Source organism: Tachypleus tridentatus, chromosome 11 (assembly GCF_004210375.1).
Source record: "Tachypleus tridentatus isolate NWPU-2018 chromosome 11, ASM421037v1, whole genome shotgun sequence".
NCBI lineage: Eukaryota > Metazoa > Arthropoda > Merostomata > Xiphosura > Limulidae > Tachypleus > Tachypleus tridentatus.
The window spans coordinates 51,931,751-51,946,323 of NC_134835.1; the positions used below are offsets into that span (position 1 = coordinate 51,931,751).

General features: G+C 32.6%; 1 protein-coding gene across 1 annotated transcript; it reads left to right on the forward strand.

The window, feature by feature from the left end:
* The first annotated feature begins 5,948 nt into the window (after positions 1-5,948).
* LOC143232153 (U-scoloptoxin(01)-Cw1a-like) lies at positions 5,949-9,824 on the forward strand. Its single transcript, XM_076467248.1, has 4 exons — positions 5,949-6,062; positions 6,796-6,833; positions 7,106-7,146; positions 8,905-9,824. Exons 2-4 carry the CDS (start codon positions 6,812-6,814, stop codon positions 9,259-9,261), a joined length of 420 nt encoding a protein of 139 aa, XP_076323363.1. The 5' UTR covers positions 5,949-6,062; positions 6,796-6,811; the 3' UTR covers positions 9,262-9,824.
* Positions 9,825-14,573: the final 4,749 nt, after the last annotated feature.

The following is a 14,573-nucleotide window of genomic DNA, read 5'->3' on the forward strand; positions in this document are numbered from 1 at the left end:
TGTGGTATATGAGCTGTGCATTTTGGTGGCCATCAAAATTAGAAATGGTGTTTATTTCTATCTAGTTAGGTGCGCTGTTCTAGAGTTTTATCATTTTAAGAGTATGTTCAGTATTTTAAGGGTTGGTACGTTACTGAGTAGGTTGTACACATCGAAATTGACCTTTGTATTCTGTGAGGATATTATGGTTGTTTTAAAAACATCTATAAAGTAGTTTGTGACGATATTTTGTCTCTTAACGGGGATAATATATCTACAAGGTATATAACTAAGGGTAGGTATGATGAATCTGCGTAGTTAACTATTGAACAGGGAAGGTGGCTTTGCTTGTGAATGTTATGTTTTTGTTGGACTGTATTCGTCAGTTGTTTCTATTTCGAATTCCTTTAATGTTGTTGTTTTTTAAAATTAATTAACCTATGGATAATACAGAATCATCTTATAGAGGACATCTTTAGTTGAAGTGTGAAGCTTGATTTTGTTTTTTGCTTTATCCATGATTATAGACATTGTCTTTGCCAATAAAATTGTTATAATGTCTATTTATTTACGTTCTCGAATGCTGTTTATCTTTCTTTTAATTCTAAGTTCGTCTGTTTCTTCTTTGGGTAGACCGTGTTCTGTGTCTTTTGTTTTTGTCGCAATATACCGGAATTGTTATTTTACTACGTGTTAGGGCGCAGTTTAGTCTCTTACTATATGTATCAGGGAAAGGTTTACTTCTTTACTTTAAACGTTAGCGCACAGTTTAGTAGTTGTTTGTTATTAAGCACAAAACTACAAAAAGGGCTATCTCCGCTATCCTCAACACGGTTATCGAAACCTGGATTCAGGTGATATACGTCCGTAGACAGACCACTGTGCCACTAGGAGGCCGTTTAGTCCTTTATTTTGTGCAGTTTCATGCGGTTCAATTAAATGTCATGAAATGAATTTATTAATGTCGTAATTTTAGTGTTTCTGCACTATATAACCTTATTTTTAGAATCTATAATCGATCAATTTCGTTTCTTTACGAACTTCCTTAGTACATGAAAATATTTGCTCGTATGAAATGTGAATAGCTACGAATGTCCTTAGGGTTTGCTGTATTACTTAGCTTCAGATGTTTTTTCTTATAACAAAGCCATATCGGGCTATCTGCTGTGTCCACCGAGGGGAATCGAACCCCCTGATTTAAGCGTTGTAAATCCATATACTTACCGCTGTACTAGCGAGGGGCTAGCTTCAGGTATAACTTAATTGTGTGTATGTCAATATTTGATTTTGTTTTTAAAATACCTTTATTAAGAATCTAAATAATTATAAATAAAGTAATTTAAGAATTATGTTATGTTAATATAAACTTATGGAAGAAGGAGAGCTAATTTATAGATAATTCTAAGTCCTTTACCATTTCCAAGGTCGTATCAACTCATTAAATACTTATGGTAAGTAGCCTCAAGGTTCACCCTTAACGTCTGTTTATTAATTAGTTACCAATTTTAACAGTAGTTTCGCCACGTGAACCATTAGCTGAAAAATGAAAACACTATTTAGAACATCCCTCTGAGTGTGAATTACAATTCATCGAGAAAGAAAGAGAATTCAAGAGCAAAGTAGTCATATAAGGTCGTAATATTAATCACTATGCCACCTATTAGTATAAGTTAAAAACAGTATATAATGACGTGTAATAACATGAAAATAATGGGATGTAAACCAGAATGAAAAACCGAAGAATCAACTAATATTCTACATTCAACTAAATGATTACACACAAAAATCCAAATACCATCAATTGACCTAGCATATACACCAGAGAAACTCGGATATCCTTTTTGGTTCCCCGGTGGAACGAACAGCTGTATGTCTGCGGACTCACATCACTATAAACCACGTTTCGATACCCGTGGTAAGCATATCACAGATAGCTCATTATGTAGCTTTGTGCTTAATTCCAAACAATCAATATCCTTTTCGAAACATACCACATACATGTTTAGGGCCTCAGCGGCGAAAGAGCCCAAACGAGTGGATAGCGTACTTATCTTCCGAACTAACAGGTTCCGAATCAAATTCTTACTCAGGCCACCACATACAGGGCATTCTGTAAGTACAACAATAAAATTAAAAATTATCTCAGGTGGTTATACATCCAGTAAGCGTGGGTTTTGGCGTAAAAGATGGATGTTAGTGTAAGAATTCTGTCAGTGTTTTGTGCATGAAATCAATACTAGAACAAATAAAAATGCAAGACATGGGCAAGCGAAATATACTCGCATGTAAAGCTTAAAATTTCTTTTTTTAGTGTTTTTTGTAATGTTTATGAATATATGCATGTGAATATTTTTCACAGTATATTTTGTTCAGAACAAAGTTCTCTGAAATGTTTTTAGAAAGTTTTTGTGATGGATTCACGACAACAGTTATTAATAACGGACCATAAAAAAAATATCCAAATACTTGTACAAGTTCTGAAACATGTTTTTATTTATATTTTATAACACAACTAACATCTGATGTCGAGTGTTCATTACGTATTAATCGCATAAACTAATTTCTGTTCTTCATGAAAACGTAACAAGAAGCTTTTTCACGTGTGAAATTAACTTTAAAGTTTTGCTGACCTTAGAGCAACAATTTGATATTCACTAAAACAATTCACATCTTCATTTGTGAGCTACTTCAAACATAAAGCTTTCGAAATTCGCTTTATCATCGTAAAATGCTAACTTATGCATTTGTATGAATAATTAAAATGATTTATTTCTGTTAAAAATATTAATCATTTGTTTGTTTTAAGTGTTCGCGAAAAACAAAACAAGAGGTTATGTATATTAGCTAACCCTAATTTTGAGCTGATGGACAAGAAAGAGGATTGTTAGTCAACAAAAACATTGCCATATTTTCAGACTACTCTAATCGAGTAATGACCGTTTTATCTTGTAACACACTCACAGCCCTAAAGGATATAGTGTGATTTTGATGCAATTAAAAACCATCATGAACAAACGGATCCATACTCGGCAACTATCTAATAGGCATCGCGCGATCCTTACAATGAAATAATCTACGTGTTTGCTTATTTTCCTTGAATATATAGCCTCAGCGTTTATTAACTTATAGGACGAACGCTGTTGTTCAGAAACATAATAAATTTTAAAGAAAACCTCATGTAAACCTTTCATTTATCTAGCCGAATTTTTTCCTCAACTGTTCACTGAATATTATAGAAACTTTCATTTAAAGCGAAATTGTATTGCATTTAAATGCATTTGATTGTGGCTCAGAGGTAAACTTTAAAGAGTTACGAAATATTTTTAATAGATATGGCCACGGGTATTTTTGACATTTCAGTTACGGAGGACACTTGTATTAAATATAATAACGAAAATTGAAATGTAAAATAACTTAAAACTCAAGTTATGTTATAAATAATGTGGATCAAAATTACGTTATTTGAACCTTAAAGGAATTTAGCACCAGTAAAGGACAAAGGCATTCCTCCAGTTGTGGAGTCCTGTCACGTTACGTTTGTCAGTGCGCATCGCCACTAGTGTTTCGCGGTCCCAAATTTCGAAACACCGACCAGAGTAAAACAGATAGTCGACCGACTGCATCCACTTTTTATTTTATACCTTATTGTCATATATATTATTGTATATATCTCTTCACTGTTATTATTAAAACTAGAAAGTAATTACAGATAGCATTATTATTATTAAAGACTTTGGCACCAGTTCCGGCACGGATTCTCTTTCTATAATACAGTAACATATAATAACCACCTCAAGGTTTTCTACTTATAATGTCCATTCCAGTTTAATATAAGTGACATTTGTCGTTTCTATTGAATTTCTTGTTCACTCCACTTCCAAAATTTCACCCTTTTTCCTTCAGACTTCCAATTGGACAGTGTGACCTCTGTTCCATCTGTGGCCTGTAATATAGGTTGTTATCGGATGAGCCTCCAAGAATCTCGCATATTTTATCAATGTTGATGATTATAACAAGTTGCTTATCGAAAACAACTAACGTTTTGAGGGGTTCCTTTAAAGTTTTCAAATGGTTTACTTGGTGAAATTAAATAGTGTTGTTCATAATTTTATACAATAAGTAAGAATTAAAATGTCATTTTTTTAATATTTGAAAGGTGGAATTTATCATCATAAAGCCTTGCTTTGTAAATTGCGGACGCATTACTAAGAACATAAGTTGTATTTAATAAATTAGTCAAACGGTAACATTAAGCTACTACTCAACGGAAAGTATGAAGGCTTATAGCGCGATAAAACGAGTCTCAATACTTGTGAAGGTCACAGAAAGCCCATTATGCTGATTTGTGCTTAACTACACACAAACAAGCAAAAAATGTAATATGTACATTATAACTATGTGTTGAAATGTCCCGTAAAATATCTATTTATTTATTGCCAGTTGTGTAGCTTTGTTACTTTTTTGTCTCAATTATAGAAAGATTATGTAAATGGAGTCAGAATTAAATTTTAAAAATTCTTAAAGAGAAAGTTGTGCAAAATAAATTTCTTCGATTATTAGTAATATTTACTGGGGATTCAATTTGAATGTTTTGGAAATGGTAGCTGGCATTCATTTATTGAGAAATATAACTTTCCAAACTATTGAAAAATATACAAACAACTAAAGTGCTACAAATGAACAACCCGACGAAATTTTCCCTTTCTAGAAATTAAAATAGCTGATTTATCCTAATGTAATTAGTTTTCACTGTGTCTACGTGTAGCCTATGTTTTTTAAATAACCTTTTTTCAATATTTCAAAATAAAAAAGTTTAATTGTACTTAAGCGCAAATCTATACAATGGGCTATTATTGTTCTACCTGTAATGGGATTTGGAACCCGGTTTCTAGCATTGTAAGTCTATAAAAATTCCGCTATACTGTTGAGTAAATATTAAAAACAGTAGCGTGAGTCATTAACCTTAAGCTGTATCTGAACACTAGAATAACAACTCACTATCTAGTGCCTTGCAATTATTTCCAAGAACTTTCTCAATTTCAAGTAACACTTCGAAATTTTAACAAGCAAATACAACGCGTACCAAAAATAAAGTGGAATAACATTTGTACTATTTGAGGTAACAACAAAATTATTCTAAAGGCTTGTAAGTTTAATTTTATTTAATTAATAAACTTCTTGCATAATTAGTTACAATCAATCTAATTCTGAGAGCACATTTTTTCAGTATAGTTAGAGAGATGGATACGATAGCATCAATAATACGAAGTTCCAGTTCCTCAGAATACTTTGGTTTATTATAGTAGGCTTTTGTTTTCAAGGAGGTTAAATTGGTGGAACACTTCAATGGTTGCCAGTTTACTTAAAAACAGGGTGTGTTATGAAATCTGCAATAAAACAGATTCGTAAATAATAATGATTAAATAATGCAAGTAATGAAAATACTAATTAACTTCAAAAACTTAGAAGTCTTCAAAAGATAGTTTGTTTTGGATTTTGTTGTTATTCCAAGTAAGTTATTCAACTTTCTCTTTTAGATATTCATTTTGGCAGCTTATCAAGCGTATATTTTATATCACAGTCCTAAAGATAAAAAAGGACTTTATATATTTACGTAGCGTGTTAGAAAGTATTTACACAAAGGCAACTTGACCTAAACATACATCAACTCATCAGGACAGTAACCTTATTTTTAGGTTACCCATCTTAGCCGGAGAAACCTGTTATACTACGCATTCAGGAAAGACGCCTAGAGAATGTTGAATACCGAGTTCATTTATTAAGTATAAGCTGAACTATATGGGCCTGTACAGAAAGCAAAAGAAGAAAAAGAAAGTAGGTTAAACCTGAACTTGTTTCCTCTCCTACTAACTCGACACACTTTTATCAACAAGTAACTTATGACCATTGAATTTCATTGGTCGCCACAGACTAATGTGGCCGTTAAAATCATAGATTCTCATCAGGTATGAAACCTTTTAATGACCTGATCTTAAACGTTTACGTATAAAAGCATTGAACAACTTCCGCCAAGAGCCTAAACTTTTATTAACCGCAGCCCGAGTGCAGTATTTATTAAACAAGTAGGTGTTTTAAATTATTAAAATTTGATTACTTTATTTTTTAATAAACATATTTGAACAATCCGTTATTGGATACAATTAATAAAAATATATTTGGAAATTAGATATTTCATTTTATCTTTCCTTTGTTTTATCTATTAACTAAGATATCTATTAATGTTTCATCCTAAAACTATATATTTGTAGAGTATATCAATGACAATCAAAAATAGTATCTGAGAACAGTTGACCAAGTAAGTATCTTCAAAAATTACCTACACCAATGTTTTAGGATGAAACATTAATAGATATTTCATTTTATCTTTCCTTTGTTTTATCTATTAACTAAGATATCTATTAATGTTTCATCCTAAAACTATATATTTGTAGAGTATATCAATGACAATCAAAAATAGTATCTGAGAACAGTTGACCAAGTAAGTATCTTCAAAAATTACCTACACCAATGAAGATGCTGACAAGAACATATTTATAATTTATTATCTCGGAATAAAAACAAATTAGTGTTCTCGTTTCATGCATTTTTCTTCTTTTGATATATCATTTAAAATATAAAAAAATGGTCATGTAAAACATGATATCTGATGCATTAAAAATTTAAACAATATCATTTAAAGTAAACGATAACTTTAGATGTCGATCACAAAAAATAAAATTATATGTTTTGTTTTTAAGAATGCTTATGGTGTCTTTGAATAAAGAAACTAAACTGTTTAATTACTTTATTTACCAGGCGCTTCTTCCTTAAAATGAAGATACTCTTTGTATTAGGTAAGTGTATTTTAAACAGATATTTATGAAACCAAGAGTAATGTATAATGTAGGACTTCACAGTTCGGTAAAATGTTACTTAAACCTACTAAAATTTCATTCATATAAGAGATGCATATTATATGAAAGATAAGTATTATGAAAGTTTTTCCATTAAAAATAAGTAAATGTATAAAGTTAAATTAATATGTATAAATAATGTTTCATTTATTTTTGTTAAGAACTTTACTTAAACAATATTCAGCTTAACTTTGTTCTTTTTCTGCTTGAAGTTTCAGTTGGTGTGTTCTTAGGAAATGCTGCAATTATCAGGGTAAGTGTGTTATAAGAACAGTAATAATTTAACTCTCATGTCTCTGTCACTCGAAGTATGCTCCTTTTTTAAAAAAAAAAAAGAACTTTTGTTATATATAATTGAGTTATGACACGTTTTAGCTACTATCTATTCGATTAATTATTTTAGAATAGAATCAAGTTGAGATAAATGTTTTATCATTTATGTTTGTGTCATCTTATGAAAATGTAATATTTGTTATTCAAAACGTCCATACGTCAACTGAATATTATAACACAAACCAAAGTCTGGATAGTGTTTTGTGCAACTTATAATTATTTCCGCATTTCATTTATTTATCTATTGACATAATTTGAGTCATTATAGGACAGAACTGTTTGTTTTATTTGAAACCTAAAACTGTGCACATAATTGAAAAAGATAAAACCAGAAATATTAAGAACATTTTTTTTCGCTTTTCTGAACCACACTCTTTCAGTTTTGATCTTCCGGTGGATCAGCAGAAAGTTTAGGGACTTAAGACGCTAAAATCCAGGAATCGAATCCTCACAGTGGACAGAGTGCAGGAAGCCCAATGTAACTTTAAGCTGAAACAAACAAACCACGCTTTTAGCTTTAGCATGAAGTTGACCAATTGTATTATTTATTGGGCTGGACAGTAATTAGTGTGGTTGGACTGTCAATCCCAGGGTTCATGGCTCTTCTCAACTTGGAGTCATATGAGCGTTATAAGAGTGACAGTCAAAATTATTTGTTCGATCAGGCAAGATTTGGCGATCATGCTGTTGACAAGTCTTCTCTCTGGACTACCAGTTCAAAATTATGGGGTCTTTTTTGTGTATTTTTTATAGGCGTAACGTTACGTACCACGATATATCCTTGATTTTTTTTAGCGTTTTAAGCCTTCAAACTTACCACTGAACTACCTGGAGTAGCATATGTCTGGTTTTGCACGAAAATAATGAAACAAATAAACAAGAATTATTTACTTAAAATTTTGTATGGAAGTTCTACATTTTTACAATTTTTACTAGTCAGAATATAAAAATAAATATAGACAAAATCTACTTCATAAACTTTGTTAAACATTTTAGGCTGTAAGATTTATTTCAAAGACAGACATTGTTTTATGTAAATTTTGATCTTGCTCTATAAAATCTAGCTCCACGTTGTGTTTAACACTTTTCCTAAAGTAAAACCATGGCATTAATGTTTGTATTCATTTACATGTCGATCACTTTAATCTGTTGATACTTTTATTCACGATTAAAGTTGTTTTATGAAATGAAAACAGAATCGTAAATATATTTTTTCTAACCTTAAGGTTTTACGGATTTCGAATGCTAAAATCCGGGGTTGGATTCCCCATTGCACACAGAACTTAGATTGCTTTTTATATGGCTTTGAACTAAAAGAAAGACGTTCACGCATGAACATGCACTTGTAAGTGACGTCGTAACCATCAATGTAAGTTCAGACAATTGGCCATTGGAAAACAAAAATTAATGCTTGTTCCGTCAATATAGTATTTCTGTATTTACCAAAAAAAAAGTTAAGATTTTTATTAGTTGTTACAAGGGTTAGAGACCAAAATCTTGTTCATCTATTGTGTATGTTTACAACTAGAATACTTCGGTATTTTAATGTAATTTTTAGAAACAACACATTCCGTTGACTGTGTATAGTAAGCAATGCTATGACACTGAAATCCATTCATACAAAAATTTATGAAGTATTTTAATAGCGTTGTAATTTCAACTCGCATTTCTGCACTAGAACAAGCGAGAGGCGTACAATCTGCCTAGTGGAGTTCAATTATTAGTTGGTCAAGTAAATCCATCATTCACGTGTTCAGAGGACGGTTACTATGCCGATATGGACCATCTGTGCAAAATTTTCCATGTCTGTAATACCGTTCAATATGCGGATGGTACACAGGAAATTCAACATTTTTCCTTCTTATGTGGAAACCAGACAGTTTTCAATCAACTAACATTCACGTGTTCACACTCAGAAGATTCCGAACTCTGCAAACACTCCCCGGACTTCCATTATCTGAACCAGATGATTGGCCGGCCAGAGTTACCGTTTTTGATCGAAGACGACGTCTTGAGAGCACAGCTCTTGTCTTGAACAAAACATCTAAGCAACCGATTCTATCCATTGATAATATATATCATCGATCTCAATGGATTATGTGGTTACAGTTTTTAACTTGAAAAAAAACAACTTTTATCTTGCTGTCAGCCGTTTTAGGTTGCTCTACTAATTCGTGTTTTTCTATGAACCATAATTATTAATCGTTTTGAAGGTTTCTTTAACACTAATGTTTATATATGTTGTAGCATGCTTTTTTACAGGGAAATAAATCCTTAAAATAATAAACATATAAAAATAATTAAAGCAAACTTAAAATAATATCAAATAACGTACAGTAAAGAGCAAAATTGTATCGAACAAACGTCTTATTCAACGGCGTTATAAAACAAACAATGTCTATCTGAGCTGGTACCATGCACTCATTTTTCTGGAAAATCTTGCACAACCAGCAAGGAATGGTGGAGTTTAAAATGCTACCAGCCTTTCGTGATGTAATGTCTCACATATATTATTACCAAATTCACGTTTCTCTTTGCAATGTTCATCCTGTAACGTGTCTGACATAACTAATGTTTCAACTAAGGCTATCTTGTGATCAGCCAGTTCATTAATAATTAAAAATCACATTAAAAATGTGATAAAAACTACCACTAGTTTTTAGATTTTTATTTCATTTCACTTTTGAAGACAAATAGAGGCAAAATGTGATAGTAGATGAATCTCACCATTGTGAGGGGAATACATCTGCTCTAATCATAGTGTACGTTTTCGGATTTAAAACGCTAAAATTAAAGGTTCGATTCCCATCGGTGAACACAGCAGACAGCTCGATGTGGCTTTGCTATAAAAAACGACCATCACACATCTACTATTTAAACATCATATGTCTTGTTTTCCACGATTATCTACTTCGTGTTATCTATCATTTACATACCAAGTGTTTAATCTGTCTAAACCTTTCTTCAAATGAATTGAAAGATATAAGATCGATCAATAACAGAAGAAATTTATTTTATCCAAAAAATAATTAACTCTTCAAGGTCAACATGGGTATCAAAACGTGGTTTCACGCGGTGTGAGTCTTCAGAGCACAGATAGCCCCTTGTGTAGCTTTGTGTTTAATTTTAAAACAAACAAACCTACGAGCATAATAGCTAATAAAAACAACCCACTTTTCCAATGAATTTAAACTTTTCATAATACTGCCTCTCAAGAAAGTTTGGTTCTTTTTAGAGAAAATCGAGCGCCGGATTTTAGTCTTGTAAGTCTGTAGGCGTACCAATGTTCCACTGGGGGCGAGCGTTCATCAGACACAGTCGTCCATAATTTTAAGCAAAGGTTTGGTTTGTTTTTAATTTCGCGCAAAGCTACACGAGGGCTATCTGCGCTAGCCGTTCCTAATTTAACAGTGTAAGACTAGAGGGAAGGCAGCTAGTCATCATCACCCACCGCAAACTCTTGAGCTATTCTTTCTATCTGTTAAAGTCTGATAAATGGATGGTAAATAGTGGAATATGTCTGTCGTGGTTAAATAATCTATGCAAATATCAGGATTATGCTTAATATGATTTAAATAGTTACTTCTTTTATATGAATATTTGTACATACTTATGAAGTATCGCAACGTGTTTGCTATACTTCTTTTTTATTATGAAAGAAAACAACAGGGAACCCTCAACAACAGCGGCATTTGAAATTATTTTAGGCAGGATTAGAGTAAATTGTTCTATGAGACTTCCACCCCCTTTTTTTCTATATTAGCTTTGTCTCTGAATGATCACAATAACAATCTTACAGAAAAAGCATAGTGTTGCGTAACAGTACTTACAAAGTTTCGTGGCCCACCACAAAACCAGGAATATTAGATTCATCTTTCCAACATCTAATATGCGGCGTGTTCATATTTACATACAGTACTACACACATCTCAAATTGATATCTAATTGCAACACTTACAAATCATGTTAACAGACTTATAACATTTATTTTACTAATGTAAAAAGAAGTCAGCTAGAATCCATTTGGGCCCGGCATGGCCAGGTAGTTAAGGCACTCGACCCGTAATCCGAGTTCAGTGAATATTCTTCTTGCTACCTCTGACCGTTTAACTATTCTTGTTAGATTTCGACCTCGCCACAAAAAGTGCTGATGACAAGGTGACACGAAGACAAAAACTGTTATTATCTGAATAGATTAACGCTGCTACTCTCATACTAGAGACACAATTATGACACTTTCCTATTAATCTGTTCACGTTAAAACGTACATTACATAACCTTTCTATAACTAATTTCGCGAGAGACTTTCGGTCCATCTAGAATGCTGGGAAAAACATTAGAAACCTCTCATTGACTTAAAAAAATGGCTTAGATAGCGAACTAGCATGAAAACTTGTTAATTGTTTCTGAGGTCGAAAGTTCCGTCGGGAATAATAGAAAGTATGCCAGCCTGGTACATCTTTTTAACAGTATTATCAGTTACCTGTTTATATTATATTTTATAACTGATTTTGACAGCTATAATGTAAGTGAGTGCAGGTGAATATTTTTTATTTACATGCAAAAAATTCTTCGGATTATCTTACTGTTTTTAGGGCGTAGTTTCATCAGTTCGTGGAGTTTGCCCTTATGAACGTAGCTGTTTTATTATGTCTATGAAAAACTACACCTTGCTTTGCAGGAAATGCATCACCAAGATGCTTCTTATTATCTTCTTTTTGAAAATTGCGACGTTTGTCGAATTTACTGCAATAATTTGTCTGTTTCTAATTAAACACAAATATACACAATGGGCTATCTATAGTGTTCTCACTACGTATATAAAAATGAGGTTTCTAGCATTGTAAGTCCGCGGACATAGCGATGTGCTTCTGTGAGGAACTAGCAAAAGTATCTCTATGAAACGAGTTTGATAACTCGTCAGTATCAACTACAGTACTGCCATTTTGTCTCTAGACTGATGGACTCATGTTTGCATATTTTTATGATGCAATTTTTTATCATTTCCCAAAACTTTTCTCACTGTTAGGTCCAGCTCTAAACATTCGAAAAAAACACACACTTTGTTACTTACAGAACTGTATTCAAGTCAATGAAATTTCTTATTTCAGTTAGCCCTAGACTTCTTGGTACGAATGCCAAAAATAGGAAAATGGACTCCTAAGAGAGGTTGTAATGTTACTTTATCATAATAATTCACAGCAGCCAATATACCGTTACTTGGGTCACGCTCGTCAATAGGGACGTTTGGACCACAACTCAAAGGCCAACTGCTCTAGCTGTCCTTATTTAGATGGGAACGGCTAGAAATAAGATAGCCGACAATTCTTAGACTGCTCTTTACTAAATCAAAGTGGTATTGACCGTCACATTATAATATCCTCATGGCTGAAAGGGTAAGCATGATCGGTGACGAGAATCGAATGTCCGACTACAGTTTACAAGACGTGCGCCCTAACCACCGTGCCACGTCAGGCCTCGAATGGAAGAATCTACTAGTATTAAGACGTCAATTACACTAGCAGGATCTTTCACATTTGCCTACATAATAAAAGTAATTTTAATCGGGTCTTTTTCATCTTACTGCAGAATAAATATAGCGCCATTCCTCGTTTATTTACGTCACAAATTGAAAAACGTCATGCAACACCGTAATAGTGGTAGTACAACTCAGGGAAATTGGCACGCGTAGCGTCTGAAGTTTATAACGAGGGAACGTATATATCATTAATTTCTTTCGGGACTCAGGATATAAAAATATTAAGTTTCAAAGTAAATTTACAAAAGCTTTAGATAATCCAATAATCTACTTATTAGAACGCACGTGGAATACTCCGTTTCATTATATAAAGCAATACAGGTATATCAGCAAAGCCTATTTTATCCTAAGTTGGTGTTGCTCTACGCTTTAATGCATTACTTTAGACATAGAAAACTTTCAGGTTATGAGAAGACAATCAAAATATGTAAAAGAATCTAGTAATTTTTCCAATCAGTGCTAATTTCGACTACTCTTACTTACAAATCAGCAACACCTAACGTGATTTGTGTTTTCTTTTTGGCACGAAGTGGCAGAACAATGAGTCTCCTAGTAATTGGTGCAACGTGCTAGGTCTTCACCAATAAAGTTCACGCCACCTAGGTTTTGAACTTACTAAAGCTTGATCAAAGATAAAAGTAGCAGAACACTATATATTTTACCAAAACTTATTTTATTTCTTTAAATTCGGAAATATCTGATTTTTGTGTTTGTTATTGACACACTTTTCACATTCCACTCCAATAACTAAACAAAAACTACAACATTGTTAACACTAGCAGTTCACTCAACGTTAACTCTCTGTGCGAATCAAAATATGAAAAGATCAAATAAAGAGAATGTTCATAGAGATATGAAGTACGGGACACGTGGTTTTCTCTGCAAAGAAGCGCTTTAATATGAGAAGCATTATATTAAAATATTTCATTTTTCACAGAATATCTGTCCTACAGTGGGATAGCGGTAAGTCTTCGAATTTATAACACTAGTCAGGAATTCGATTCCTCTCTGCGGGCATAACAAGATAGCCCGATGTGGCTTTGCTGTAAGAAAACGCGCACAAAACACTTTCCGTGAGTATTCTATTTGTTAAGGAACACATTTAGGAAACAAATGGTTGGTAGTAGACCGAAGCTTGCTTGAACGTAGTTAAATACTCAAAAGGAAAATTTCCGTAGGGTCATGTGCCCTCGCCCTACATCAATATATCAAAATGCCTTTATGTGAAACACCACATCCACTTTTGCAACACGATTTTATTTGAAATAAAAGATCCATCGTTCCAGCATGTCTTTATTTCGTTATTTACAATTAGTGACATAAAAATATCATGCTATCCAATCACCATGTTTTATTTGAAACCAACATTTATGAGCTAAGTATGAATTATTTGTTTTTGTTTCAACAAGTTTTCTGATCTTTTGATAAAGGTTTAAATAAGCATTTCAAGCGCACTGTCAATTAATTCAACAAATTTCAACATTATTATATTCAAATAGGGTTCATTTTCTTTTCAACTTCAATACCAACATAAATTATATCATCTCAAGTTATTTATATTTTGAAATAAAAGCTGAAAGTCCCTATGTTTTAAAGATATTTCATGATACACATACCTGTCCTTTTTTATTCCCGAATTCATACTGTGACAGTGAGGAACATGTAGTTCAGTGCGCTTGAACTTTTAATATATGGAAAATAAAACATAAATACTTGTGACCTGTTTGAAAGTTTAAACATGATCACTTTAATATATGCATATACATTTTAAATGTATTCCCAGTTAAAATGTTTCTGTATATATGGAT

Bases quoted from the DNA above. Each gene is read 5' to 3' on its own strand.
- LOC143232153 (XM_076467248.1), top strand. From the start codon at position 6,812: ATGAAGATACTCTTTGTATTAG. The intron at 6,834-7,105 runs GTAAGTGTATTT...TTCTGCTTGAAG, and splicing joins GAAGATACTCTTTGTATTAG to TTTCAGTTGGTGTGTTCTTA. The intron at 7,147-8,904 runs GTAAGTGTGTTA...TTTCTGCACTAG, and splicing joins GAAATGCTGCAATTATCAGG to AACAAGCGAGAGGCGTACAA.